The sequence below is a fragment of the Marmota flaviventris genome, chromosome 13 (assembly GCF_047511675.1).
Source record: "Marmota flaviventris isolate mMarFla1 chromosome 13, mMarFla1.hap1, whole genome shotgun sequence".
Classification (NCBI taxonomy): Eukaryota; Metazoa; Chordata; class Mammalia; order Rodentia; family Sciuridae; genus Marmota; species Marmota flaviventris.
In genome coordinates, this window is record NC_092510.1 from 84,934,061 (window position 1) to 84,959,272 (window position 25,212).

The following is a 25,212-nucleotide window of genomic DNA, read 5'->3' on the forward strand; positions in this document are numbered from 1 at the left end:
GCAAGTATGTTGCACATATGCCACTATTTCCACGCCCATGGCAGACATTACTAATCAATTGTGGAACTTTATTCCTGTGAGACCATCACGTTAGAAGTAGCCTGTGCCCCCAGTGTCCATGTGAGATGAACTCTATTTGTCATCCTGTCCTAGATGTTTAGAGAATTATGCTGCTGCCAGGACAAGTACCTTGATGCAGAATTAATCACAGCTCTCTTTGTGTCCCTTGCCAGCCACAACCAGTGGGTTAACCTCCAACAGCATGATCCCGGAGAAGGAGCGGCAGAACATCGCCGAGCGGCTGCTGCGAGTCATGTGCGCCGACCTGGGCGCGCTGAGTGTGGTCAGCGGGAAGGAGTTCCTCAAGCTGGCCCAGACCTTGGTGGACAGCGGCGCCCGCTATGGGGCCTTCTCGGTCACCGAGATTCTGGGCAACTTCAACACGCTGGCCCTCAAGCACCTGCCTCGTATGTACAACCAGGTGAAGGTCAAGGTGACATGCGCCTTGGGCAGCAATGCCTGCCTGGGCATCGGTGTCACCTGCCACTCTCAGAGCGTGGGCCCCGACTCCTGCTACATCCTCACAGCCTACCAGGCCGAGGGCAACCACATCAAGAGCTACGTGCTGGGCGTGAAGGGCGCAGACATTCGTGACAGCGGTGACCTGGTGCACCACTGGGTACAGAACGTACTCTCGGAGTTCGTGATGTCGGAGATCAGGACAGTGTACGTGACGGATTGCCGGGTGAGCGCGTCCGCCTTTTCCAAGGCCGGTATGTGCCTCCGCTGCTCAGCCTGTGCCTTGAACTCGGTGGTGCAGAGCGTGCTGAGCAAGCGGACGCTGCAGGCCCGCAGCATGCACGAGGTCATCGAGCTGCTCAACGTGTGCGAGGACCTGGCGGGCTCCACGGGCCTCGCCAAGGAGACCTTCGGGTCGCTGGAGGAGACCTCGCCGCCGCCCTGCTGGAACTCCGTGACGGACTCGCTGCTTCTGGTGCACGAGCGCTACGAGCAGATCTGCGAGTTCTACAGCCGGGCCAAGAAGATGAACCTCATCCAGAGCCTCAACAAGCACCTGCTCAGCAACCTGGCCGCCATCCTGACGCCCGTGAAGCAGGCGGTGATCGAGTTGAGCAACGAGAGCCAGCCCACCCTGCAGCTGGTGCTGCCCACCTACGTCAGGCTGGAGAAGCTGTTCACGGCCAAGGCCAACGACGCGGGCACCGTCAGCAAGCTGTGCCACCTCTTCCTGGAGGCGCTCAAGGAGAACTTCAAAGTGCACCCGGCCCACAAGGTGGCCATGATCCTGGACCCGCAGCAGAAGCTGCGGCCCGTGCCGCCCTACCAGCACGAGGAGATCATCGGCAAGGTCTGCGAGCTCATCAACGAGGTGAAGGAGTCCTGGGCCGAGGAGGCCGACTTCGAGCCCGCTGCCAAGAAGCCCCGCTCCGCAGCTGGCGAGCACCCCACAGCTCAGGAGGATGATCGGCTGGGGAAGAGCGAGGTGTACGACTACCTGCAGGAGCCCCTCTTCCAGGCCACCCCTGACCTCTTCCAGTACTGGTCTTGCGTGACCCAAAAGCACACAAAACTCGCCAAGCTTGCCTTCTGGCTCCTGGCGGTCCCAGCCGTGGGGGCCAGAAGTGGGTGTGTAAATATGTGTGAGCAGGCCCTCCTGATCAAAAGGAGGCGGCTGCTCAGCCCGGAAGACATGAACAAACTCATGTTTCTGAAATCCAACATGCTTTAAGACTCCGAAACAAAGAAAAAGAGAAGAAAACAGAGAAACGACCGTTAGAAAAAACACACAACACTGTCACAAAGAAAAGGAATTTAAGTTCTAAACACTGTGGACCTCATTATAAACGCCCCCTAGAAACTTAAGTGCTTTTTTCCAGTGTGTGTGTGTGTGCATGTGTGTCCACATCCACACGTGTGTGCGTGTGTCCAAACACACGTGCCCGGGGTGTGGGGGGCCTTGTGCTCATCTGCACATCCAGAGAAGCTTTGCACACGCGTGCACACACATACAATCCTGGTGCATGTGCATGCACCTGCCTGCGGGTGTGTGTGCATTGACTGGGTGTGTCAGGAAAGCCAAGTGACTGGGAAAGAGGGAGAAGTTTCACCTTTTCTCGGGAAGGGGCTCTAAAGACTCCATTTTCAGGTGTGCAGATCAGGAGAAGCTGACGTTGTGAAATGTTCAGGCAGCTGAGATCTGAATGACTTGATGCTCCCTGTCCTCGCCTGCCCCCACCCAGCCCTCCAGCCCCACCCACCCCCACCCCGCCCAGCTGCTCTGCCACGGATTCTCCAAACTGCATCAGATGGACAGTTTCTGCACTGGACTTTGTTTCTCGTTCACCTTCAGGGCATTGAGCTGCTGCCTGGGGAGCCCCCTGGGGTGTCTCCAGGCAGCCGCCTTAGAAACACACCTATCTCCCTAAATCAGGAAAAGGAGACTTTAAGAATATAAAGCTGACGTTTTGCTTTTTAATATAAGAGAGGGAAAAAAAGACATTTTTCAGAGAAGTATAGCTAACTGTCTCCACTCAACGTCGTTTTTTTTTTCCTAACATTTTAGCAGTTTTCTCCTCTTTGGGGGGTTTGTTTTGTTTCTTCCGATTTGATTTAGACTCTGCTAGGAGGCACTGAATGTCTAACTTATGTTTCCGAGTTTCGCCCTTTTCGTTCCTCGAGTCACACTGTAAACTAGCTCATCTCAGAGGTACATTCAGTACCCTAAGGTTTTTTTCTGCCTTCCCCCTGCAACCAGTTTTCACCTGTTGGCAGCAAGGTCAAGAGCAAGGTCTTGGCTGAGCTGTCTGCGGACCAGGGGTGGGGGTGGGGTCGCGGGAACCTCAGGCGCGGAGTCTGGTGGAAGCCATAGGGGGCAGCACCTGGCTTAGGGGTTCTGAACATAAGCGGAAGAGCCGCCCCCCTGCTTCGCTGCGCCTGGTACCGCGAGTTCTGACTTCCGTACCCAGAGTGCTCTGCGCTCCCCACCAGGGCCTAACCCTTCCAGCTCAACAGGGACTTCTGCCTTGATCCATGTTCGCGTCCACCACACCCCAGACCCACAGCCTCTCCTACTATTTCGGGGTTCTAGGGGGTCCACAGCCCTCCTGGGACCCCAAAGGCACTTCAGCCCTCTACCCAGGACAGTAGTTGAGTGTGGTGCCTTGTAGGTGGATGCACTGGACTTGATGCTGTGAAAGGGTCTTTAGGCCTCTCTGCCAGCCCTCAGCCATGAGCAGTTGTGTTCTCCGCAGTCCAGATGCTGAGGGTGACACAGAGGAAGATCAGCTCTCAACCCCCACCCGCCCCACCTCAGTAGAGCTGATGGTCCCACGTCCCTTCAGTGATCATGGCTGTGGGGCAGCGATGGTCACACTTAAGGCAGAGAATGACCACCTTTGTGGGGGCTACTGGCAAAGGAACCGTCTCCCTTCCTGGGGGTGGCTGCGTGACTCCCCCTCCCAGTAATGAAGCATTACTCAACTGCGAGATACCTCGACTACAAAAGCACTGTACGACAGCCCTGTCCCCTGTCCCCGGCAGGAAGGGAGTCAAGTTGGTCATGACTGAGGGCCCAGATCACCGTCTTTGGGGGCCGAGCCTGTGCACTTTGCCTCATGAGAACTGGCCCAGCCCTCCCTGCGGCGTCTGGGACATTCTGGAATGGATACAAGCGGGCCATTTCCACATTCGCTCCAGCGAGCCCCGGTCTCAGGAGCCACTCTGCCATCTCTCCTCCTGGAGAAGTTCTCATGATTTCCTCCACATCTGCAGCTCGGATCCTGTCAACAGGAGAGCCTCAGTGGAACAAGAACAGGGAGGTCCAGACAGGAGCTAAGGTCACTTCCTGGAGTGGAAACAGCAGCAGGCTCTTGACCTTCTGGGCTTTCCAGAAGGGGAGCTCTCGGCTGCTGCTGATAGACAGGCGTCTACAGCTGTGCTTGACAGATGTGGCTGGGGCCACAGCCTGGCACTCCTCACCACACCCAAGCTGCCTGCTTTGTGTGGTCAGTGAGAACAGCCTTGGAGCAGAACTGTGCTGGTGGCCCTGTTTGGGGGCCACTGAATTTGAAAGTAAGCATTTCGCTCTCTTGGAAAGCTTCTAGCAAGCCCAAGTGTGCAATTAGAACACTCCACATCAGAGAAAGTCTAAACTCAAGGTATCTAGCCACAGGCTGTCACCTGTCACCTTCTCTCTGGTTCTTTTGCACCTCAGTTCAGTGCTTGGGGCTTAGCTGGCCTCTGCAGGTCTGATGTGAAAGCCACTGTGTCCGCACCAAGCTGTCTCCTGCGGCTGCCTCATCCACATGGATAGCAAAGTGGTAGGTGGTCGTTACTCTCTTGCCAGCTCTGGTTCCCCAGGGACTCCTGTCCCCAGTCCTGCTGCAGCAGACAGCTTAACAAAACCCAAAGATCTCACAGGCTCAACCGCTGGCCCCATGTCTCCAGCAATATCCACCTTACCAAATTCTAGCTCAGCCAAAGGATCCGGGCAGGCGCTCCCAGTTCATCTCCTGGTGCCTGGCCTGGCCCTGACCGTCAGAGAGTCATCTGCCTCCTGATTCGGTGACCACTGCAGGTCTTTCCACCACAGGCCTTTGAGGGCTGGGGAACCGGGAAGCTGGGCCTTTTCTGTCAAGATGGTGGCCTGCTGGCTTGGATCCAGCTTGCCACGAGCCATGTGATTCCCAGGACAGAAATGGCCTCTGTTTGGACGTCCATGGCCCCAAGAGGGGAGGTGGAGAGAATACACCTCCACTTAGCAGGGTTTTCCCCCTCATCTGAAGTCACATTGTCACCAACACAGCCCAAGTGAAGGACCCCAGCATTGTGGTCTCAGATTGGAGTAGACTGGGATGGTCTCGGGCCCACCAGGAGCTGTGCTGCCATCCCGGTCATGGGTGGATGCACCCGTCCCAGCCTGGTCCTCCTGTGGCTGGTGCCGAGGTTGAACTGCCGGGCCACCCTCCAGAGCCACGCAGAAGCTAGGAAACAACAGTGCCACCATCCCATCTGCTGGGTACCTTCACACTGGGCTGGGGAAAGGACATCGAGGATTCCTGGCAAGAAGGGTGGTCCAGTGGCACAGATGAGAAGTCGCAGGTCTCCGGGACCCTAGGAAGGAGTTGGACACCAGCTGCGTGGGCTGGTCCAGCGTCCCCTCTTTGAGTTCGACCCTGTATCTCTTGCACTTTGATGAAACACCAGGGAAGAATTCTGCAAGTCGTTTTCCACTGTGAAGCTGAACCTCTGCCTTTAGGAGTCCCCTGTTGGTGAGTGAGGCCACCTGTCGCTGGACTTGGGGTGGGCTCTTGGCAGGGTGGGCACCTGGAGAGATGTCAGGGATGCAACACATGCTCTCTGGGGCCACGGGGTCACCAGGAAGGCTCGCAGAGAAGCCTGTACGTGGATGGAGAAGGGAGGCCCGTGAGGCCCAGCAGGGACACCCCCTGACCTTGTCATACCCGTGCTGTTCTCGAAGGGCACGGCTGGCAGCCTGCTGGCCTCGTAGGCTGCACCGAGCTCGGGCTTTTCCCAGGCCTGGGGAGCTTGACAGCCTCTTGTCTGGATGTGTCTGAAGGAGGGCCCCTGGGAAGGCTGCTGGTTTCGATGGGACAGAGAGACGAAGGCTCGTTCTGTGCCCTGGAGATAGTGGATGGGGGCTCCTGTCCCTACCCTGCCAGCCCCAGCCCAGTGGGAGAGCTGGGAAGGACCCCCACTCACTGTGGCTCATGTTTGCTAGGCCAGTTTTGGTGAACCAATGATACAGTGTTTCCCTCTTATGTTTCCCCCCAGGGCGCTCCAGGGCTTCCGGGGATTTTGTTGTTGTAGTTGTTTTTCTTCCTCTCATTTGGGTCTGGCTTTCACCCACCGAGGCCTGTGGTTTCTGTGCCAGACACACCTGCTCCCGCTGGGACAGGGGGCAACTGTGAGGTCGCGGTCTGACTTAGCCATGCCTCTCCACCACCTCAGGCGTCCTTTAAGGACTGATCCTGTGCAGAAGAGTCGCCAGGTCTGTAGCTGGGCAGTGGCATCACGACCCACAGGGTCCCACCCTCCCAAGCGTCCCACTGGGCATCTTGACTCATCGAACCAAAGTTCCTTAAAGGGGCACAGCCCAGCCTTGTCCACAACCTCAGGGGCCTGGGATTCCCGTGGCGCACCCTGAAATCCCAGTCGGCACAGACTGGGGTCTGAGGCCAGCCGCAGGGAGGGGCTCCTTCCAAACCCAGGCGCTGGCCGCTCTCCACCTGGCCTGGCCGAGGCGGTGGCTTCCCCGTGGTGAGCCAGCTCCTGAACTGCCGTGGGCTGGGACTTGCCAGCCTGGAGAGATCAGGAGCCACGCGGCCTGGCCACGCAGATCCCGATCATCAGGAAACCATTTTGTACAACCACCCCAAGCAGAGATATTTTGTAAGAAGCGTAAATTATTTCCAGTTGTTTTCTGATCCTACCTTTTTCTTTACCCCACACTCCACGTTGGCGATTCGCTCACATCAGGTAAATCTTGAGAAAGCCTTGGTGCCCCCCTGCCCCCACTCAGTAACCACATGCGTGCGCCCTCGTCCCTTCTCAGTAGTGACAGCGTTCTAGGCAATACCATAGACACATCTGACTGTGTCTGTCTCTCCGAGTGCAAGAAACTCAAATCATCTTAAAAAAAAAAAAGAAAAAAAAGAAAAAAAAAACACAAAAAAAATTTACAAAAAAACAAACAAAAAAAAATATCTTTTTTAGGCCAGAGTTTTCTACAGGTATTAATGAATATTTTTCTTAATCCTTATAAGTTTTATGTGTTTAATATTTCTTAATACCGGTAGCATTAATTTATACTTTTGTAGCAACACAATATTTTTATAAACAGCCAGTGCTTGGCTCAAGTCTTCACGGGGGTTTATGCAGGGCCATCTTGGGGACCCTGTGTACCATGTACTGTATTTAAAAAAAAAAAATACCTAGTGTCACACTTGCTGTGTTGATTAACAAAAGGCGTTGTTGGCGGTCTCCTGTGTCGTTGATGTACATTCGGCGCTTCTCCGAGGAGTCATTGCATGGGGGTTGAGTTGAGGTTCTTGTGATATGTGAACCCCCGAGGCCAATCTTGAGGGTTTATTTAGGATTTTCTGTGTGTCCTTTGGGTTTTTCTTTTCACTTTGTTTTGGTACCGTTTCTCCATTTACAGCCCAAATCAGTTTTCATGATGTTTAAAACTTTTACTGATTGTCAAATGGAGGAAAGGAACAGGAAAAAAAAAAAGAAAGATTTTTACTAAGTAATAAAATTTAAAACTGAGCTGTTTAAATGTTGCTGTTTTTACCTGTCTGTTGTCGTCCGAAAGTGGAACATTCCCAGGGAGAAGAGGAAGGTTCCATCGGGTTCTTTAAGTCACCAAAAGCCCCAGCCCAGGATTCAGTCCCCCGCCCTCCCCCCCGCCCCTGAATTCTCACCACGCTCTTCCCCGGTGGTTGATACCAAGGCAAAACATCCTTTTCATGGTTAGAGAGGATCAGTTGCTTAAATGAATTCATGTCGGTTGTATTTATGGTTTTACAATAAAACGACCTTTAGGAAGATGCGCTGTGTGATGTTTTCTCTTGGGTTGGGGGTCGGGCCGTGCCATCCAGCAGGACTGCTCTGCTCAGCTTTTTTGCTGCTGTGACTTAAAGACCCAGCCAGCACAACTGTAGAGAAGGAGAAGTTTATCTGGGAGCTCACGGTTTCCAAGGTCAGTTTCAGAGGTCAACGGCAGGCTCCATTCCTCTGGGCTGGAGGTGAGGCAGGACATCATGGCAGCAGAGTGTGGTGGAGGGAAGCAGCTCAGGTCGTGGTGATCAGAAGGCAGAGACTGCGCTGGCCACATACATATACAGACCCCCCCAAGCCCCGCCCTAATCCCCACCCCTCCAGCCACACCGGCCACTCCAGGGATCCCAGCAGGGATCGATCCCCTGTCACCCAGTCATTCCTCCTCCAAACCTTCTTGCATGGTCTCACACCTCTAAACCATAACAAGGACTGAGTGAGGAGGTGGGCCATGGGCAGGTGACCCAGGTGGCAACTTGAGACATGCCAGGGGTGCCACTGAGGCTGGGCATGCCAGCTGTCAATCGGTGAGTCATTGGTGAGCTTCACTGGACCAGCTCTGCTAGTGTCTGATGAATGAGTGGGGGTCATGGCTGAGAAGAGGTGGCCCCATGCCCAAGGCACACACCCAAGTGTGCCAGACCCTATGGGCATTCATGTGGCTCTTGTGCCCCTTTTACCAGCATCTTAGGCCTCATGGCGCATGTTGTGTGTCACGGTCCGTTTCCTGGAGAAGAGTGTCTCTGGTTTTGGCCCAGTTCCTCATGGCACCTGGGCACTTCTCAGCACCCTCACTGTGAGCTTGGGGACCCGCCCGGGGGCACCTGTCCAGGCCCCAAGTCATTCGTGCTTTTCTTTAGTAACTCAGACCCAAGGCAAGTCAAGAGTGAGAGAGAGAGAGAGAGATGCTTCCGGAAGACCAGCTGTGGCCCGTGCAGGGCCCGCTGCTGGGTAAAGCCGCCGTCTGATTCTCCAGGTAAGTGAATCACAGGACCCTGCCCGCCCTTGCTTCCTGTCTCCAGGAATGGTCGCTGGACTTTAAGAGGATGTGTTACTTGGGTCTCTGAAAAAAATCCCATCAAACCCCTTGTGACAGCTGAGAGGCTCCAGAAGCTGGACCAACCTCCTAAAGAACAGCAGCCCTGCTCTCCACTGTCCTACTTGGGGGACAGGTGTCCTCCTGCCAGGTGACCTGGACATGCCTGAGCCGTGCAGTGGAAGTTGGAAGCAGGAGCTTCTCTGCATCTCAAATAAGGAGTCTGGAGGCCTGCAGAGGAGCCTCTTGAAGGTCATGGTCAGATAGGGCCAGGGTGTGGCCAGGAGCTCCCAGCCCTTGCAGCCAGCGGGCCAGCCTCTGGGTTTTACAAGATTGTCTTTTAAAAGGCAAAAGAAAGTTGTGTCACTTTACTGAGCAGCCACGTCTATTTTGTAACGAATGTCAGCAGCACCATTAAAAGAAAAGTTGGAGATGAAACTATGGAAGAATCAACTGCATCTTCAGGGAAGGGGCAGCCACTTGCCTGGGAACGATCCCTGGTACCTTCTGAGATGAGCCTGCCGAGCTCTGTGACAGGGTCACACTGCGCCCCCACCCCACCCTGGAGGGAGAGTCAGGATCCCTGAGTTTATTTCATTTTGGTGAAAATAGGTAGCAAGTGACACAGAAAGAAATGGCTCAGGGAGCAGGCAGGTCAGGGATAGGGCTGGTGAACGCCAAGGTGAGGGCCCTCCAAGGGGCATCTTGTCGCCCCCTTGGCTTAAGGATGCAGCCCAGGTTGGCCAGAACCTGCTTTCATGAGAATTGAGAAGGCTGGGTTTTATACGGAAGCTGTTTTTAAATGGTGGTTTCAGAAGTGCACAGAAGTATCTTGTGAGCCCAGTGTCCCTCCCACCGGCAGAAGCCAGCCTACAACAGTAGCGTCCACCCTCTGGTTAAGCATTTGTCCTTCAGGTCACTTCAAAATCCCCCTCTTCAGAGTGGCACCTTCAAAGTCCCATCAGCAGCTGATCCGGTGTGTGAGGTACGTGGGGACACGATGGGCATGACATGTTTGTCAGTGTCAGGCTGAGGAGCCCCCGGTCATTCCTCTTGGAACAGCTGTCTCCCCTTGCTCCTGACCCACCCACTTCTGTCCAGGGAGTCCTGGTCATGAACAAAAACACTGTTCTTCAGGACAGTTCTGTCAGAACCTGGAAGCCACAGCCCTGGAATTGGGAGGAGGGTCTTTGACTGAAGGGGCTGCAGAGCTTCCTGCACCCACCTCTTGCCCCTGGGTCACCCCCTCAACAAGAGACGTGGAACTCCCTCCCTCCTTCCTGATCTCTCCAGAACATGGGCTGAGTCAGCATGAGAGGCAAGCCCTTGACAGAACTGGCCTCTGGCCCTCAGGACACTGGTCCCTCCCCAGAGAAGAGGGGCCCAGCCCTGCCGGCTGTCTGCAGGGTGCCACTAACAGGAGTCAGTCATGAGTCCGATGTTTATAAATCCAGTGTGTAAGTGGAGAGTCCTGGAGGTGTATCTTCTGGTCAGTTGGTCCTGGAGCGGCCCTGGCTGCCCACCTACACCTTCCCAAGCATGCGAGAAGGCAGCCTGCCCAAGGGCTTCCTTAGGAAGCAAGGAATAGTCTCCTTCCAAGGCCAGGGCCAGGGTGAGGATTCCAGGGGACAGGTGCTCAGAATGAGTGGGGGACCAGCCCCAGCACCCAGCTCGGGGCAGCTGGGGATGGGGACGGGGTGATGGCTGAGGGAAAGTGCCAGAGAGGAGTCGGGTCAGTCAGGGACCGGGAATGGTTCAGGCACTTGCTGTGCTCCCTCAGCTCCCTGGGCACACTAGGGCGCCAGTATTTCCTCTGACCCTGGGTCACTCATGACCTCCATCCAACATCTCCCAGAAACAACTGCCCAGAGTTTCATGAAAGCAAAACAGAACAATCCCCTTCTGCACTATGGTGGAGCAGGGGGCCGCGGCTGCACACTTTGCACAGACTGAAGGGGATTCCGATCCACTTCCAACCCATGCACTTTGGACTTCCTGGATGCTAGGTGGGCCACGCCCCACCTGGCTTCTTCCCCTCCCCAACCTCCTCCATCTTGTTCCATTTATGGTGGCAGTGCAGTCAGGACAGGGAATTCCAGCAAGACACCATTTGGTTTTATTTGGACCTGGGTCATCTGCCCCGTCCTGCCCTGGGGGGGACGCCGACCACTCTCTGGTTTGCAGACTGGCCAGCCATCAGTTGGAGTAGCGCAGTAGCTCCTCATCCCCTGTGGACACAGAAAGGCTCAGGAAGGGGCTCCAGGGTGGGGACCTCCAGGGGGTGGGGGAGGGAAAGCCACCTGAATGTGGGGGCAAAAGCGTCCACTTGCCGAGTGACAGCCCGGGGCATGCCACAGGATGATGTGAATGTTTTTTTGTTGATTTGCCTTACATACCATTTTGCAATGGGAAAATCAAGGCACAGAAATCTCATGTGGCTCCTGTCCCCAAATAGTCATTATCAGCAGAAACTGCCATTAGCTGAGCACTAATTCTGCCAGGTACTGTGAAGTCTGGGAGGTGGGTATTTTGTCCCATTTTACAAGAGAAAATGGAAGCTCAAATCGCCCTTGGCACACACACCCCCGCCCCGCGGCCAGCCTGAACATAGCAGCATGAGAATGGGAACCCAGCTCTCCAGCTCCTCGGGCTGCAGCCTCTGAGCATGCCTGAACCTGGCACGGGTAGCACCCTGGGTTTGGCTCATTTTACATTTGGGAAGCTGAGGCCTCAAAAGTGGTGGCCTGCTCACCAGGAATTCAGCTCTGCGGGACCCACCCCCCATCAGGATTCTCACACCTGGACCCTGGCAGCCTGGTGGTCCAGCCCGGCACCCCCCAGGGCCTCCTACCTTCGCCAGGGACGCCGCAGTACTCCTTGCACTCCTTCTCTGAGTAGAACTTGTTGCCGTTGCCTTGGCAACCCCCATAGTTGAAGAGGACGCACTTTCCCTGGACGGCATCAAATGCCCAGAGCTGTTTGAACGCTCTGCAGGGACCAGGGACTATGGGGAGGTTGCAGGCCGCTGTCGGTAGAGAGAGGCATGGTGCTTCAGTGAGACTTGGGACATACAAGGGCTCCGGAGCCAGGGCCCTGCTCAGCTAGAACCCGTGGTCCCTCTTTTACAGATGAGGAAATAGATCCACCTTGGCCAAGGGACATCTCCACCCAAATCCGTATCCTATGGCTTCAGGAGGCTTGCCCTGAAATTCCACCATTGGACACCCTCCCATGGCTCCCTGCTCGTTGGCAAGGGGTCTTCTGGGAGAACGGATGGGTGTGGGGGAATGGAGGCGCAGAGCAGGGGCCACACTCACCCACGGTGCGACATGTCTGCAAACATTCCTTCTCAGAGAGGAAGTTGTTGTCGTTGCCCAAGCAGCCGCCATATTGGAAGGTCTCACAGGCCATGGACGATCCATTGTAGAAATACCTCGGGAACAGGCCCAGGCAGGGACCTGGTGAGTGGGCCAGCTGGCAGGAGTCTGGGAAGGGGCCAAAGAGCAGCACTTACTGAGTGCTTACTGGATACCTGTCACCAAGCAGGGCACTTAGTCGGCATCATCTCTTGTAAATTTTCCCCTCATGGGTAAAGGACAGATCATCGGCTCATTTTATAGATGAAGCAACTGACTCTCAAGAAAGGCGAAGTGACTCACCCAGGGTTACACAGAACTAAGGTCCCAAGCCAGGTCTGTTGGACTCCAAAACCAGTGCTCATTGACTCCATCACATGGGAGTTGACACCTAGTGACCCCCTGTGTTGGTCTTATCTGCCCAGAGAGTCTGTGGTGGCAGGAGTGTGATACATTTCCACCCCATACTGGCCAGTCTGATCCCTTCACTGCGGTGCCACCCCACACCTTTGCTCTCATTGTCCCTGACTCTGGGGTGTCTTCCACAGGACCGGGGGGCTTGCCTCTACACAGCATGAATTTCCCTTGGTCTAGGAAGTCCCCCTGACCTCCGCACCCCAGTATCCTCTGAGCTTCCTTAGCCCTTTGCAGATCCTCTCTTTGGGATCCATCAATTTCTCCCTTGGATGCCCCCCTCCCACTAAAGCAGAACATTCAAGAAGACAAGAGTGGTTTGTCTCTGAGACCCCAGCGCCCAGCACAGGGCCTGATATCTGCCGAGTGAATTGAAGACGGAGTCCATTGTGAGCACTGTCAAGTTCACCAGGCATCCTCAAGCTCTTCTCCTGACTTCTACGGAAGCCCTGATGGTCAGCCCACTGGCTACTATCCCATCACAGAGGCCCACTAGCTACTATCCCACCCGGAGGCCACCCTGTGACACAGGCAGAACAAGAGCTCACTTCTACCATGGAGCTGAGGACCAACCTTGTGTTCCTCCCGTCTGCTACAACCCTACAATAGTACAGAGAACCCCCTCTGCCTTTCCTCGGGCCAGTCTGACTCTGCAGCAGGAAGAGAGGGACTTCACAGAGATAAAGTAGCCAGGGTGAGCCAGCCATGGGCCCTTCTCTCCCAGCAAGGCAGAGTGGGTGAAGAGGCAGGTGCTCCTTACCTTCCTTCCTGTTGAAACCCGGTACTGGCTGCTCAGCCCCTGATCCTTCCTCCTCTTGGGGCAGCACAGCCCGCCGGGCTCTCTGGGGGGCAGAAAAGAAGCTATTGAGAGACCCTGTGCTCCCCTGTGCCCCTGGAATACATGAACAATTGTTTGCTTGGGGAATTGGGGTACGGGTAGAAGCAGAGCTACTAGACTGGTTAATGAATTCTTTTCCCAAGAGCATCAACCTGAATTCCATCATGGGCATCGCAGGGTAGATTTCTAGTCAGAAATGAAAATCAGAACCACAAGGCCCAGTGCCTCCATATCCAACTTCTAGTGAAATGCCTAAAGGAATTGAACCATGGGAAAGTCTCTCCCAGAGCCGGAAACCCCAGAGGGGCACTGTTCCCATGCTTGAAATGTGAAGGCATTCTGTGCACCCTGCAGTGTGGGTGCCACTGATTTGCAGGAGGCGCTGCCCAGACCATCATTGGTTGCTTGGAAAGGAAAACTCCAACCCAAGAGTAAGAAGGAGCCCCAGGACTGACCCAAACACCCCCGCTGCAGTGGTGGGGCCCGCAGAGAAGGGCGGGCTGCCAAAGCTGTCGAGACATCCCCGAGTCTAGGGTCTCCTGAGGATAGGTCCCAGCGCAATCAAACAAAGAATGAGCAGGGAAACTGCCTGCCACCAGGCAGCCTTTCTGCCACAACGAGACCTGGAACTTAAAGAGCAGAATTATAGACCCTTCAATGTTCTCTGCTCCTTTCAAAGTACAAACGAAAACTGTCGGGGCTCCCAATCTCTCCCAGACTCATCTCAACCTGGTGGCTTGTGCACCTTCCTTGATGAACACAGAAGAAGAAAAGAAAATCATGGGATAAGTCAAATAACACAACTGCTCAGAAGAATTGTATTGAGTTAAAGAAATGTTCCCACTAATGCAGGATGATACTCAGAGAGAATAAACAGAAGCCATCAATGAAATTCAAAATGATCTGCATCAATATAACAGGAGGCAACAGTGATGGCAGTGAATGTATAAAGGCAGAAAATTATTGGGGCTGGAAAAGGTGTTGAATTTAACCACATAGTAGGGTTAAGCTGCAGTTTAGACACTATGGCAAATAAATCCACATAATAGGAATTCTACCTAGAAAGCATGCAATGGAGAAATAATAGAAGAAAACATTTCTGAATTGGAGAAATACTTGAGTTGCCCAATTATAAGGGAAAAATAAATGGGACAAAAATTAATGAAGAGTTCCTTCTTCGATATTCAAGGAATGAAGGACAAAGTGCCTGGTGGCCCTTAGAGTAAATGGCAGAAGCTCAAAAACAATATCTGAGCATTGGAAGAAGGCAAAGGTTGTCCTTCACTCATCTGAGCTGTTGACCACATGATATAACCACAGAAAGACATTCTCAGCTAGGCTAGGACCTAGAAGTTTGCCACCCACATGTCATTCTTGAAAAAATTACTAATAGAAATATTCCCACCCATTGAGAATGGAATCTGTCAGAAATACCAGATATGATAACGAAGAAATATGGAAAGCTATAAAGCCAATAAAATGTAGAGTTGAAATGAATAATTGCTACAATGGATTATGGAATTTAATGTAAATTTTACAAACGATTTTTTTAAAGGTGAAAAATGACAACATCAATCTCAGAGCAGATCCATAAAAAAAAAAAACAGGACCATGGGAAACCCGAAAGGATACAAATAGAAAGTAAGAAACAGGAGGAAGAGAAATGTGGGGTATTTCTGTCTTTGGTAAGGACAGTCATTCCTTACTTACTATTTCATTCTTGACACTGATAAAGAAATAAAGATCCAGTTGGCATCTGGATTAAGATGGAAGATTGAAATTCACAAGTTTCTTCCAAGTACCTAACACTTGGGAAAAAATAATTTTAAAAAAACAGTCCCAAAATTTCCATCAATGTCACTCAAATAAGGGAAGGGGACGTGATTTAAAGTCAGAAACGTTAACATTGGCAATCAAGGAAGGAAACAAATCGTGCTGGAACTGAACATAATGGATCTTGCAGCTCTGAACAGTGCCCTCTGACCTCCAGGGGTGGTATGTCAAAAATTTGTAATTCTCCCTAATTTTTCCAAATCCAGAGAGAAAAACATTGAGGGGTACCCAGTCGTTTTTCTTTTCTGACAGAGGAGCCATGAAAATAGGCTCAGAGAATAAACAAGTAAACATGGAAAATACAGCTCCGTTCTAAGAGAAGGAAAGGTTCTGAAGTGACACAGTCCAGGGCTCTAGGTTGAGACAGATGCACATGACACCAGCCCAACCAGGTGCAATGAGCCCTACCGAGAATATTTCGCAGTCCTTCAAAATATAAGCAGAGGAAAAAATGTTATGGAATGAATTGTGTCCCTTCCAAAAGTCACCCATTGGAGTCAATCCCTAGGACCTCAGAATGTGGCCTTATTTGGAAACAGGGTTGTACAAATGTAATTAAGATGAGATCATTAGGGTGGGCACTAGCCCAATATGAATAGTGTAGTTATAAAAGGGAAAAATTTTGACACCAAGACATCCTACATGGAGAAACTGATGTGAAGACAAAGGCAGGGAGTCGGTGAGGCACCTACCAGCCAAGGAGGAGCCCCAGAATGCCAGAAACCCACCAGGAGGTAGACGAGGTCCTCCCTGGCAGCCCTCAGAAGGAACCAGCCCTGCTGACACCTTGACCTTGGATTTCCAGCCTCCAGAAATGGAATCCAATAAATTTCAAAGTCTCCAGGGTGCTGTACCTCATTATTGCAGCCCCAGGAAACTATCAGAACTGGTACCTGGACCAAGATGGCGCACCACAGGGAAGGCTTCTCCCCTCCCCTACGCCATTTCCCAGGACTTCAGAAACTTGGATGAACACAAGATACCTAGGGCTTACACTAAAGTAGGCTTGGGCTCAAGTTCAGTGGGAAGAGGACCAAGAGGTTAAAGGACACCCTACCCCACCTGATCAGAAAAAAAAAAACCAGAAAGCCCAGATAGAGCAAGAGCAAGATAAAGCAAGATACAACGGAAACTACCCAAATCCACCTCGGAAACGGATGAGTAGGAGAAAGAGCGCAGCCTAAGTAAGTTGAGAACGAAAACTCCATGAATTTGGATCTGCCAAATAAATTGTGAACCGAAAAGACAGCATTGAAACAGTCAGGAGAAACTAGCCGACATGGAAGACAGAGGTGCTCCAGGTGAGAGAAGGGGTGCTCCCGACCAAGGGCACAGAAGAGGGGTTCCACGACATTGTGCAGGAGACTTCCTTGAAACACGGAGCACACGTCACCTGCATGTGGAGAGAACACGCTGCGTGCCAGGAAGTGATTGTGTAGAATCTTTGACACCGAGATGTGTCCCTGTTGACTTTGACAATAGAGAAAGGCTTCCCAGGCACCAGGGCAGAAGAAAACAAGTCCCATAGAAGGAGAGAAAGTATGACCCTGGCCTCAGGTTTTCTACCACAGTCATCAGGGCAAGAGAATAAGGGAGCCACGTTCACACAGTTCTGAGGGACAGCCAGGGTGCTGTATCCCAGCAAAGTGGCCTCTGCATCCTCCAGAATGGGGCGGTTATTCTCAAACATGCAAGATTCACAGGTTCAAACCCCCAAGAACCACCTCAAGAAAGCCACTCCACAAAGAAATGGCCCCAATTAAGAGACCACTGGAAATGAGTGACTCAGGAGCCCAGGTGACTGTGGCTTCATTCACTAAAGTTGACACGTGGAATCCACTGCCCACAGAGCTGGGAGGGCCAGGTCTGCAGGCTAACCATCCCGCCCTGGGATCACCATGGGGGTGACAGTGACAATCTGGAGACGGCTGGTGTCAACCTGGACAATGCAAAAGGAAGAGGAGGAGGACATGGAACCAACATGGAGTGGGGACGTCTAGCTAATCAGAGAAGCGGCTCTTGTGTAAAGTCGTGGACGGTGGTGCTGGCCCCGCTGATCTTTTCGTGACTTTGCCTTTCCTTAAGACGCGCATCTCTCGTAGTGAAGAGATGTTTACTTGAAGTTCAAGAAGTCCACTTCAACTCCTTTGTTTTTAAATCCAAGTAAAACTATGATTAATGTTCTTAACAACTAAAGATGACATCTGCAGCATAATCCCATTTAATAACAGTCTATCCCTGTGTCCATCTGTCCTTCCTTCTGTCACAATTTGATTTCTTTAATGATGGGAGTGCTGCTATTTGGGGGGTGGTGGGATTTAAAATAAAAACTAATCTATCTTGATATTTTTCTGTATGGATTTCTTCCTAATATGCATATGTGACTCTTATAAGATCAATGGTAATTTTTCTTAAAAACATAGGAGCAATTATGTACTATGTACTATACTTTAAATCTTTTTTTTTTTTTTTTGTACTGGGCATTGAACCCGGGGACTCTTAACCACTGAGTTCTTTTTATTTTTTATTTTGAGACCAGGTCTCAGTAATTTGCTTAGGGCCTCGCTAAATTGCTGAGGCTGGCCTTGAGCTTAAGATCCTCCTGTCTTGGCTCCCAGGTGTGCGCCACCGTCCCCAGTGGGATAAGGACATTCTTATCTCATTTTTTTTTTCAATTTTCAAGAGTAGGTTTCTAAATCAATCAATCTCTCTCTCTCTCTCTCTCTCTCTCTCTCTCTCTCACACACACACACACACACACACACACACACACACACACACCTGTATGACGAATGTAACTCCCAAACAGAGAACATGAAGAATGAAGAAAGTGTAATCAATATGGTAATAGGCAGGGAAATAAAAGGGAGGCCCAGATTCAGAAGGAGCTGAGGAGGGGGCTGCCTGTTCTAATTGGCTGCTTTTCAGGGACACCAACCGCCTTTATTTCCGTGCATTGAAACCATCATCCTCATTGGAGACTGTTCCTTTCTTGATGAGTGTCTCCCTTCTTTTTTTTTTTTTGGTACCAGGGATTGAACTCAGGGGCAGTGGACCACTGAGCCACCTCCCCGCCCTATTCTGTATTTTGTTAGAGACAGGGTCGCACTGAGTTGCTTAGCACCTCGCCATTGCTGGGGCTGGCTTTGAACTCACAATCCTCCTGTCTCAGCCTCGCGAGCTGCTGGATTGACAGGCATGCACCACCACGCCCGGCTGAGCGTCTCCCCTCTTTGAGACCCTGCTCAGAGCTTTCCTAACGGGTCCTGGAGTTGCAGCACAGCCCTGGAAGGTGAGCATAATGACCCCATTTCCCAGGTGGGACAGTGAGGTCCCAACGGGGCAGCAACAAGCTCAAGTGGCAGCACCAAGGTGGAGCCCAGGTGGGTCTGACCTCAAAACCCATGCCCAGGGCAGGCTGCTCCACCTCCTCAGTGACCCTGCACCATGGCAGGGCCTGAGCCAGGCCAGCAGCAGCCCAGTGAGGAGCCTGAAGGGGGCGGGGAGCAGCACTTACCGAGAGTGGGGTGGGCTGTGGCTCCTGCTCCCCAGGGACACATTCCCCTAGGTCAGGAGACAGGAGAAAGGAGTAAAGAAGAGGACCAGGCCTGGGGGGGGGGTCCTAGACCCGATTTCTTTCATGGTGCCAATGGCATCCTGCTAGAAACCATCCTGTGCGGTAGCCCACCTCGTGACCCCCCACCACCACCACTATGCTTGCTCAAGGTCATTCACTGGAAAAGTTACAGCCTGTTGGCTGCACAGCACCACCATCTGTCCACCCGGCCAGCGCCATCACGGGAACAGTGAGAGCACCTGAGGGCCCCATGCTGTGGTCCTTAATGGCTTGACCTCACTGACCCCTCACCGGCCTTCCCTTAGAGGAAGGCATTATTATCCCCATTTGACAGATGGGAACATGAGGCTCTGCGAGGTGGACCAGCCAGAAGCCACCCACCCAACTGAACTTGAACACAGACGCTCAGTTCCCACGCTGCACCCCAACCCCAGCTCCGTGTCGCCCCCTAGAGGAATGCTGGATTTCTGTCCAACCTGCTGAGAACATGCAGTCCAGCCCCAGCTCTATCGCCCCATAGACCCAAGACACGAACAAATCCAGCGGCTCTCTGCTTGTAAAGAAGGGAGGGGACTATTGTCCCTGTTTGTCTCAGAGGGTGATAGAAAAGATCCATGGTTTGGGGACAGGGAATGAAGAACGAAGAGGGGACAGGAACTCGAGGTGGGGTGCGGGGGCCATTCACCTCTGTCGGCCATTGTGAAGATGGAGTCCTCAGGGATGCCCACGCCCAGGGCCATCTCCCTGAACGCCTGCAGGAGGCTGTCCCTCAGCTGTGGCTTCCGCCCTGCAGGTGGGGAGCAGAGGAGCCACCAGGCCCGATGGTTCTCACTTAGGGAAAGTTCTAGAACTACTGACCTGTTCAAACTCCGAGACACACTTAGGGGAAGGAAGGCTCTCCAACAGGAAGAGGAGCCCCTTCAGGCTCCCACACGGGGCTCCCGAGTCCCCACCCCAGGCTCTTCCCACCAGCTCTTTCGGGGGCCTGGAGACTCCAGATTGACTTTAGAGGTCAAGTGAAGGGGTCCCGCCTCACATGGGGACCTGGACCCTTCCTCCCCCGGGGAGAGCAAAGGCTTTCCCCCACCTGGAGTTTTGTCAAAAGGAAAGGCAAAGCCTCCTGCTCCTCCCACTCGACTGTCCAGAAGCCCACCCAGCTCCAAGGGGCTGCTGTCATCACTGGTCATTACCGTAGAGCTTGGCGGTAATGGTGGGTCCATGGTGTCGGCTCATTTTTTTGGTCAGAAAAATGGCGTACTCGTCATAGTTGGTGTGCACCACGTAGGACTCCATGGTCACGTTCCATTCTGCAAAGGAAAGGCAGCCAGGCCACGGGCGTCGGTGGTCAGAGCCTTGACCTCGAGACCTGCTGCCCGTTCGCTCTCACCTCGTGCCTTCCCCTGTCCACCTGGCTGCCCAGCCCTCCTGGGTGTTTATTACCAATCTCCATCTTCAGTCCCTCTCTCCAGCCACTGGGCCATCTCCTCCACACCTGCCCTGACTGCCCGTGACTCCATCCAGCAGTCCTCCCTAAACCTCCCTCCCTCCTCCTCCTTCCTCCTCCTCCTCCTTCCTCCTCCTCCTCCCTTCCTTCTCCTCCTTCCTCCTCCTCCTTCCTTCCTCCTCCTCCTCCCTTCCCCCTCCTCCCTCCCTTTCTTTCTCCTTCCTCCTTTATTCCTTCGTCAATTTACCCATGGACTCATTGATCTGGCGTCCATACCCATCGATCATCCATGGACTCATTTATTTATCTATCCCTCCCTCCATGCCTCCTTCCATCTGTGCAAAAATTCGTAAATTCCTGATTTCTTGGCACATGGAGCATATTTGCTGAGTTGACAAATGCACTCATGCCCAGGGCCCTCTATCAGTGAGCACCAGGCTCAGCAAGACCCGGGGGCTGGTGGCATCTTGACGTCACCCTCCGCGCTCAGCACCACTGCCCTCCTCTGCACATGTGCTCATGGGGGACGAGGCAGGCAGAAGAAGAGGGGGAGGGATGGAGGGGCGCCTGGGGGAGCTGGGCGACACCTCAGCTAGGTGGGAGGGACGGTGGTGGGGTGGGGAAGGGGAGCCGAGGACGTACTGGGCTTGTGGTAGAGGAACTTGCCCGCCGTGCTGGTCTTCTCATAGGCTGCGGACATCTCCTCGCAGACGCCCCTCCTGGAATGAACCCCGGAGAGGAAGTCGGCACCACCCGGCCCTCCCCCAGGCTCTTTCCAAACATCTTGTTTCTCTTGTCTCATTGAATTTCAAATCAACATTTCCAAGCATCTTGTCTAATACTCAGGCCAGCCCTCATTTTACCTATGAGGGGACAAAGGGACCAGTCGATGCCATTCGCTTGGCAAAGCCAACACCAACATCACTGACCCTAACAAAACCCCGCGGCCCTGGGGGTGGGCTAGTGCCCGCGTGTGTGGGTTCCTTCATGATCCCGAGGGCCTCCTGCCTCCCCAGTTCCCCTCAGTGCAGTGGGACGACGAAGCTCTACCCCACACGCTGAGTCTACCGCAGGGAGCCGAGGTGAGCGCTGCGTGCAGGTGGCTGTCACTGTTGCAGTGATTCCTAGCCACCCAGGGGACATTTATCAGGCAGTGCACTCGCACCCAGCACCATGCTCTGTGCTGGGAATATAGACGCAGCAAGACGGCCCGAGCCTCTCCTGCAGCGGACCTCCCTGAGGACCAAGGAGGCTGGCCAGAGGCAGACAACCAGATGACCATGCCAGGTTGGGGAAGCCTGGTGCTCTGGCAGCTCAAAGGAAGGCCTGTGGCCTGACCTGGGGTCCAGGGAGGCCCTCCTGGAGGAAGTGTCATGGAACCAGAGCCCTGAGGATGCATAGGAGTTAGCCCAGGGGGCGGGGAGAGGGGCTTCCAGAAGGAGCATCACGTGCAAAGGCGGGGGTGGGGGGTCAAGTGGGTGAAGGTTTTCAGGAATTGCAGGTCCACCAGGGCAGGTCACAGTGCATGGGAAAGCGTGGGACGGCGACTGGCGGGTGGCATGGGAGGCCCGGAAGGCCTCTGCGCCCAAGGTCTCAGTCTAATTCCCAAGGGCAGTTGGGAGCCATGAATAGGCCAAGGAGCCCAGCACCATGAGCAGATGTGGGTTTGGGGAGGTCTTTCTGATTTCTGGGTGAAGAGTAGACTGGATGGGGGATGGAGGTAGACGGGGGACAAGAGTCCACAGGTTGCTACAGACAACCAGAGAGAGCCAGCTTGGCCCAGGGGTGGGGGTGGGGAGGGAGAAGACAGGCTGGCCCCTGGGGGTGGCAGGGACCTTCCTGAGCCAAGCAACAGCCCAGGAGGAGGAGGAGGAGGAGGAAGAGGAGAAGGAGGAGGAAGAGGAGGAGGAGGCTGAGGTCCAGAGGGGACAGCCTTGGAGGCCCTCCTGCAGGAGGTAGAGAGGGACCTGGGGCTGGGGGCCAGGACGTGGCTGGGCAGAGGCCTGCAGGCTTCAGAGACAAGGTGGGTGCCTCCTCCGCTCCCCGCTCACCGCCAGTGGGTGTGGATGACGCTGATCTCCGACGCCGTGGGCCCCTCTCCCAGCAGCAGCGTGCTCACGCTCATCTTGTCCTTGATCCTCTTCAGCCAAGGGCAGGTGGAGCCAACGGCCAGGTTGAACCACTTCCCGTAGATCTAGGAGGCAGGCACAGGGTCTGGTCCCCTCCGGCCCCAGACCCTGCCTGCTCCCCTCCCGCCTCCGGTCTCACGACACTGTGGAGTCACAGGCCCCAGGTGGCTGAGGAAGGAGGGGAGCACCCAACCCCGCCTGCCACTCAGAAGATTCCCTGAGCACAGTGTGTTGCTCCTGGGGACGGGGCTGACCTCTGTGTCCCCAGGTCACCGGCCACTGCTCCTCAAGAGACAGTCCTGTCTTTACCCCTCCAGGGACGGGGAGGCCTGGGACCCGGCCCTGACCAAGCTCCGTCCTGCTTCCCCACTCCCCATCATCTCCCACCCCGGCCCCCAGGCTCATGGGCACACGCCTGCCCTGTGCCATCCCAGGTTCTGTCCACGCCATGAGTGTGGATGAGACCCGGGGATGGGCCAGCAGAAGGACGTGTAGGGAAGGTCACTGAGGACCAAGGCGGGGACAGGGCGAGCCCCGAGGTCCACGCCACGTGGGCGGCTGAGGGGCTGCAGGGTGGCCGTCCCAGACGAAGCCTGCCCTGGGGCAGCTGCTCGAGAGTCCCAGAGTCTCCTTGGAGCCTGCGGGGACAGGATGCTTGACCTGTGGGATCTGAGGTGAGAGGTCCCACGGAATGAAGGACAGACGGGTCGAGCTGTAGCTCTGAAGAATCCCAGAGCCCAAATGGCATGACAGGAGGGACTGACCACTGGAGCTCCAGGGGGAGACCGAGAGCTCACGAGGCGCCCACAGCCACCTCCCCCAGAGAGGACAGCCTTACCCGGGTGACGTCGAAGTTCTCCTGCACTTGGATGTCATCTGGCACAGGGTCAGCGCTCGCCGCCACGCAGGTGGCCAACAGCAGAAGCGAGGCGCGGAGACCCCACATGGCTCTGCTCTCTGTCCTCGGGCGGTGCACTGCCTGCTCTGGGGACAGAGGGGTTGCAAACTTCCTGCAGGGGTGGCTGGGAACTGGGGCTGGGGAAGGGGCCCGAGGCTGGTAGGTGACCGTGGTGTTTGCTCTGCTTGACAGGGACCAATCAGGGCCCAAGGCCAACTGGGATCGATCACTGGGGTTGATTCCCGTAGAAAGGGGGCCAGTGGCCTTTGGGAAGAGACCCAGGCTCAGCAGAGAGGGCTCGGCCCCCAGAAGGCCTCCTGCCCACCTCGGGGGTCTCTCTCTGGGCACCGGCTTCCCGAAGTCCTTGCAAATAATAGTAGAGATGATGATAGTGACAATAGCCTCCCTCACTGAGTACCTGCGGTACCCGGCTTTGTCCCACAAGCCACAGAACTGAGTTACACTCCCACTACACCCAGGCAGAGGTGCTATCTTCCCTCTTTACAAACAGAGGATTGGAGTCTCCAAGAAGTGAGGTGACTGGTCAGGGCCCCCCAGCTGGGAAGTGGAGCTGCTGAGAAGGACAGCATTTGGCCGTGTTCAAGAGCAGGGACTTAGCCTATACGGCATTCCTTCTGTGTGACTTTGGGCAAGTTGCTCTACCTCTCTGTGCCTGGGTTTTCTCGGACATAGCAGCAATCCTTGGTTCCCAGCATTGTGGTGAGACTGAAGGTGTTCACGCCGGGGAGGCACTACCACCACCTCTGCCATGTGGGGACAGCTGAAGCTGTTTGTGGGGCTTAAATAGTGTTCTCTCCAAAATTCCTGACCACCCAGAATTGTAGAACGTGGCCCTTACTTGCAGATGCAATTAGTTGGGATAAGGGTGACCTGGGTGACAGTGCATCCTGAACCCAATGTCCAGTGTCTTTATCAGAAAACACAGACAGAGACTCAGAGACGCACAGAGAAGAGGGCTGCGTGGACACGAGGCAGGGGCTGGAGGGGCAGCCGCAGGTCGACCGACCGAGACTGGCAAGAGGCCAGGTAGGGTCCGCTCCGGAGTCCCCAGAGGGAGCCAGTCTCTTCTGCCGACTTGCTCTGGGACCCCCGGAGTCCAGTCCTGCGAGAGAGTTCACTTCTGTTCTCAGCCACCTGGATGTGGTCCTTTGTCCCCAGGAAGTGAGGACAGTGTCCTTCGACTGATGATGGTGGATGGGAAGTCTCAGAAAACCGGACCCGTGAGTCTCCAGAGCTCAGGCTGTTGGCCCGCGACACCGTGGTCTCTCCCCGAAGTTCTCTTCTCCAGGGGTCAAGCCCTGCCCGCCGTCTCCCCTGCTCCTGGAGGGGCCTGTCACCCAGGCAGCAGCCTCCCGGCTAGAGCTTTCAGAAAGACAGTTCCAAGTACAAGACCCCTGCGGTGTGAGAATTTGGGGGCATTCCCTACATTGTCAGTGCATGCACAAATGGTGTATGGTAAGATCTCGTTCCAACCCTCTTTTCCTGTTATCCGGAGCATGTCTCTGTTTTTTAAGTTTCCTCTGCTCCGTAACAGACAGCCTGGCCACTGACTGCATTTCCTTTTTCCTTTGGCTGCCAGGAAGCTCAAAGCCATGATCGATGTTTAAGCCAGCAAACGCCTTGGCTTAGCTTTCTGGAATAGTTCTCTTCCCTTGTGCTCCCGGAGTTTCTCAGTCTTCTGTGGTTTGGCTAAAGGCAGCAGCAGGGGGCAGCGTAGACCAAGAGGGCGTGCACAGGACTGGAAGCCAGACATTCTGACTTCTTATTCTGGGTGAACTGGGCGGCTTTCTCTCTCTGAAGGCCTCTTTCCCATTCTGTAAGCTGAAGACAACAGTCCCTGCTCCGCCTGCCAAGAGGTCAACAGAGACACTGTTTGTGAAAGCGCCCTGTGACCTCAGGGCATCTGTCACCTTACTTGGGCTGTTACAGGGAACCAAGATGGCGCCTGATCTTCGTGGCAGGGGGCAGGACCCAGGTTATCAACCCCACTGTCCAAACCAGAAGCCGAGGTGGCCCCGGCCTCCCTGGACAGGGCCTCGCTCAGTGCTCAGCCTGCCCGAGGCT

General features: G+C 54.4%; 2 protein-coding genes across 8 annotated transcripts in view; one reads left to right on the forward strand and one right to left on the reverse strand.

The window, feature by feature from the left end:
• Positions 1-2,859, forward strand: part of Znf618 (zinc finger protein 618) — a 158,050-nt gene extending 155,191 nt beyond the window's left edge. For all 7 annotated transcript variants that reach the window (XM_071600859.1, XM_027949458.2, XM_071600857.1 and 4 more), the window contains one exon: positions 234-2,859. In XM_071600859.1, coding sequence (XP_071456960.1) covers positions 234-1,750 — 1,517 coding nt within the window. In that variant the 3' untranslated portion in view covers positions 1,751-2,859. The remainder of the gene's footprint in view (positions 1-233) is intronic.
• Positions 2,860-10,834: 7,975 nt separating this feature from the next.
• On the reverse strand, positions 10,835-23,175 carry Ambp (alpha-1-microglobulin/bikunin precursor). Its single transcript, XM_027949461.2, has 10 exons — positions 23,068-23,175; positions 22,152-22,294; positions 20,743-20,819; positions 19,847-19,963; positions 19,342-19,443; positions 18,597-18,643; positions 13,169-13,250; positions 11,956-12,123; positions 11,490-11,663; positions 10,835-10,866 (listed from the first exon to the last, which is right to left on the reverse strand). The coding sequence occupies exons 1-10, from the start codon at positions 23,173-23,175 to the stop codon at positions 10,835-10,837; spliced, it is 1,050 nt and encodes a 349-aa protein (XP_027805262.1).
• Between the last annotated feature and the right edge of the window lie 2,037 nt (positions 23,176-25,212).

Bases quoted from the DNA above. Each gene is read 5' to 3' on its own strand.
- Ambp (XM_027949461.2), bottom strand. From the start codon at position 23,175: ATGTGGGGTCTCCGCGCCTCGCTTCTGCTGTTGGCCACCTGCGTGGCG. The intron at 19,444-19,846 runs GTAATGACCAGT...CCCCACCTGCAG, and splicing joins CATTACCGCCAAGCTCTACG to GGCGGAAGCCACAGCTGAGG. The intron at 12,124-13,168 runs GTAAGGAGCACC...GCCCCTTCCCAG, and splicing joins GGGTTTCAACAGGAAGGAAG to ACTCCTGCCAGCTGGCCCAC.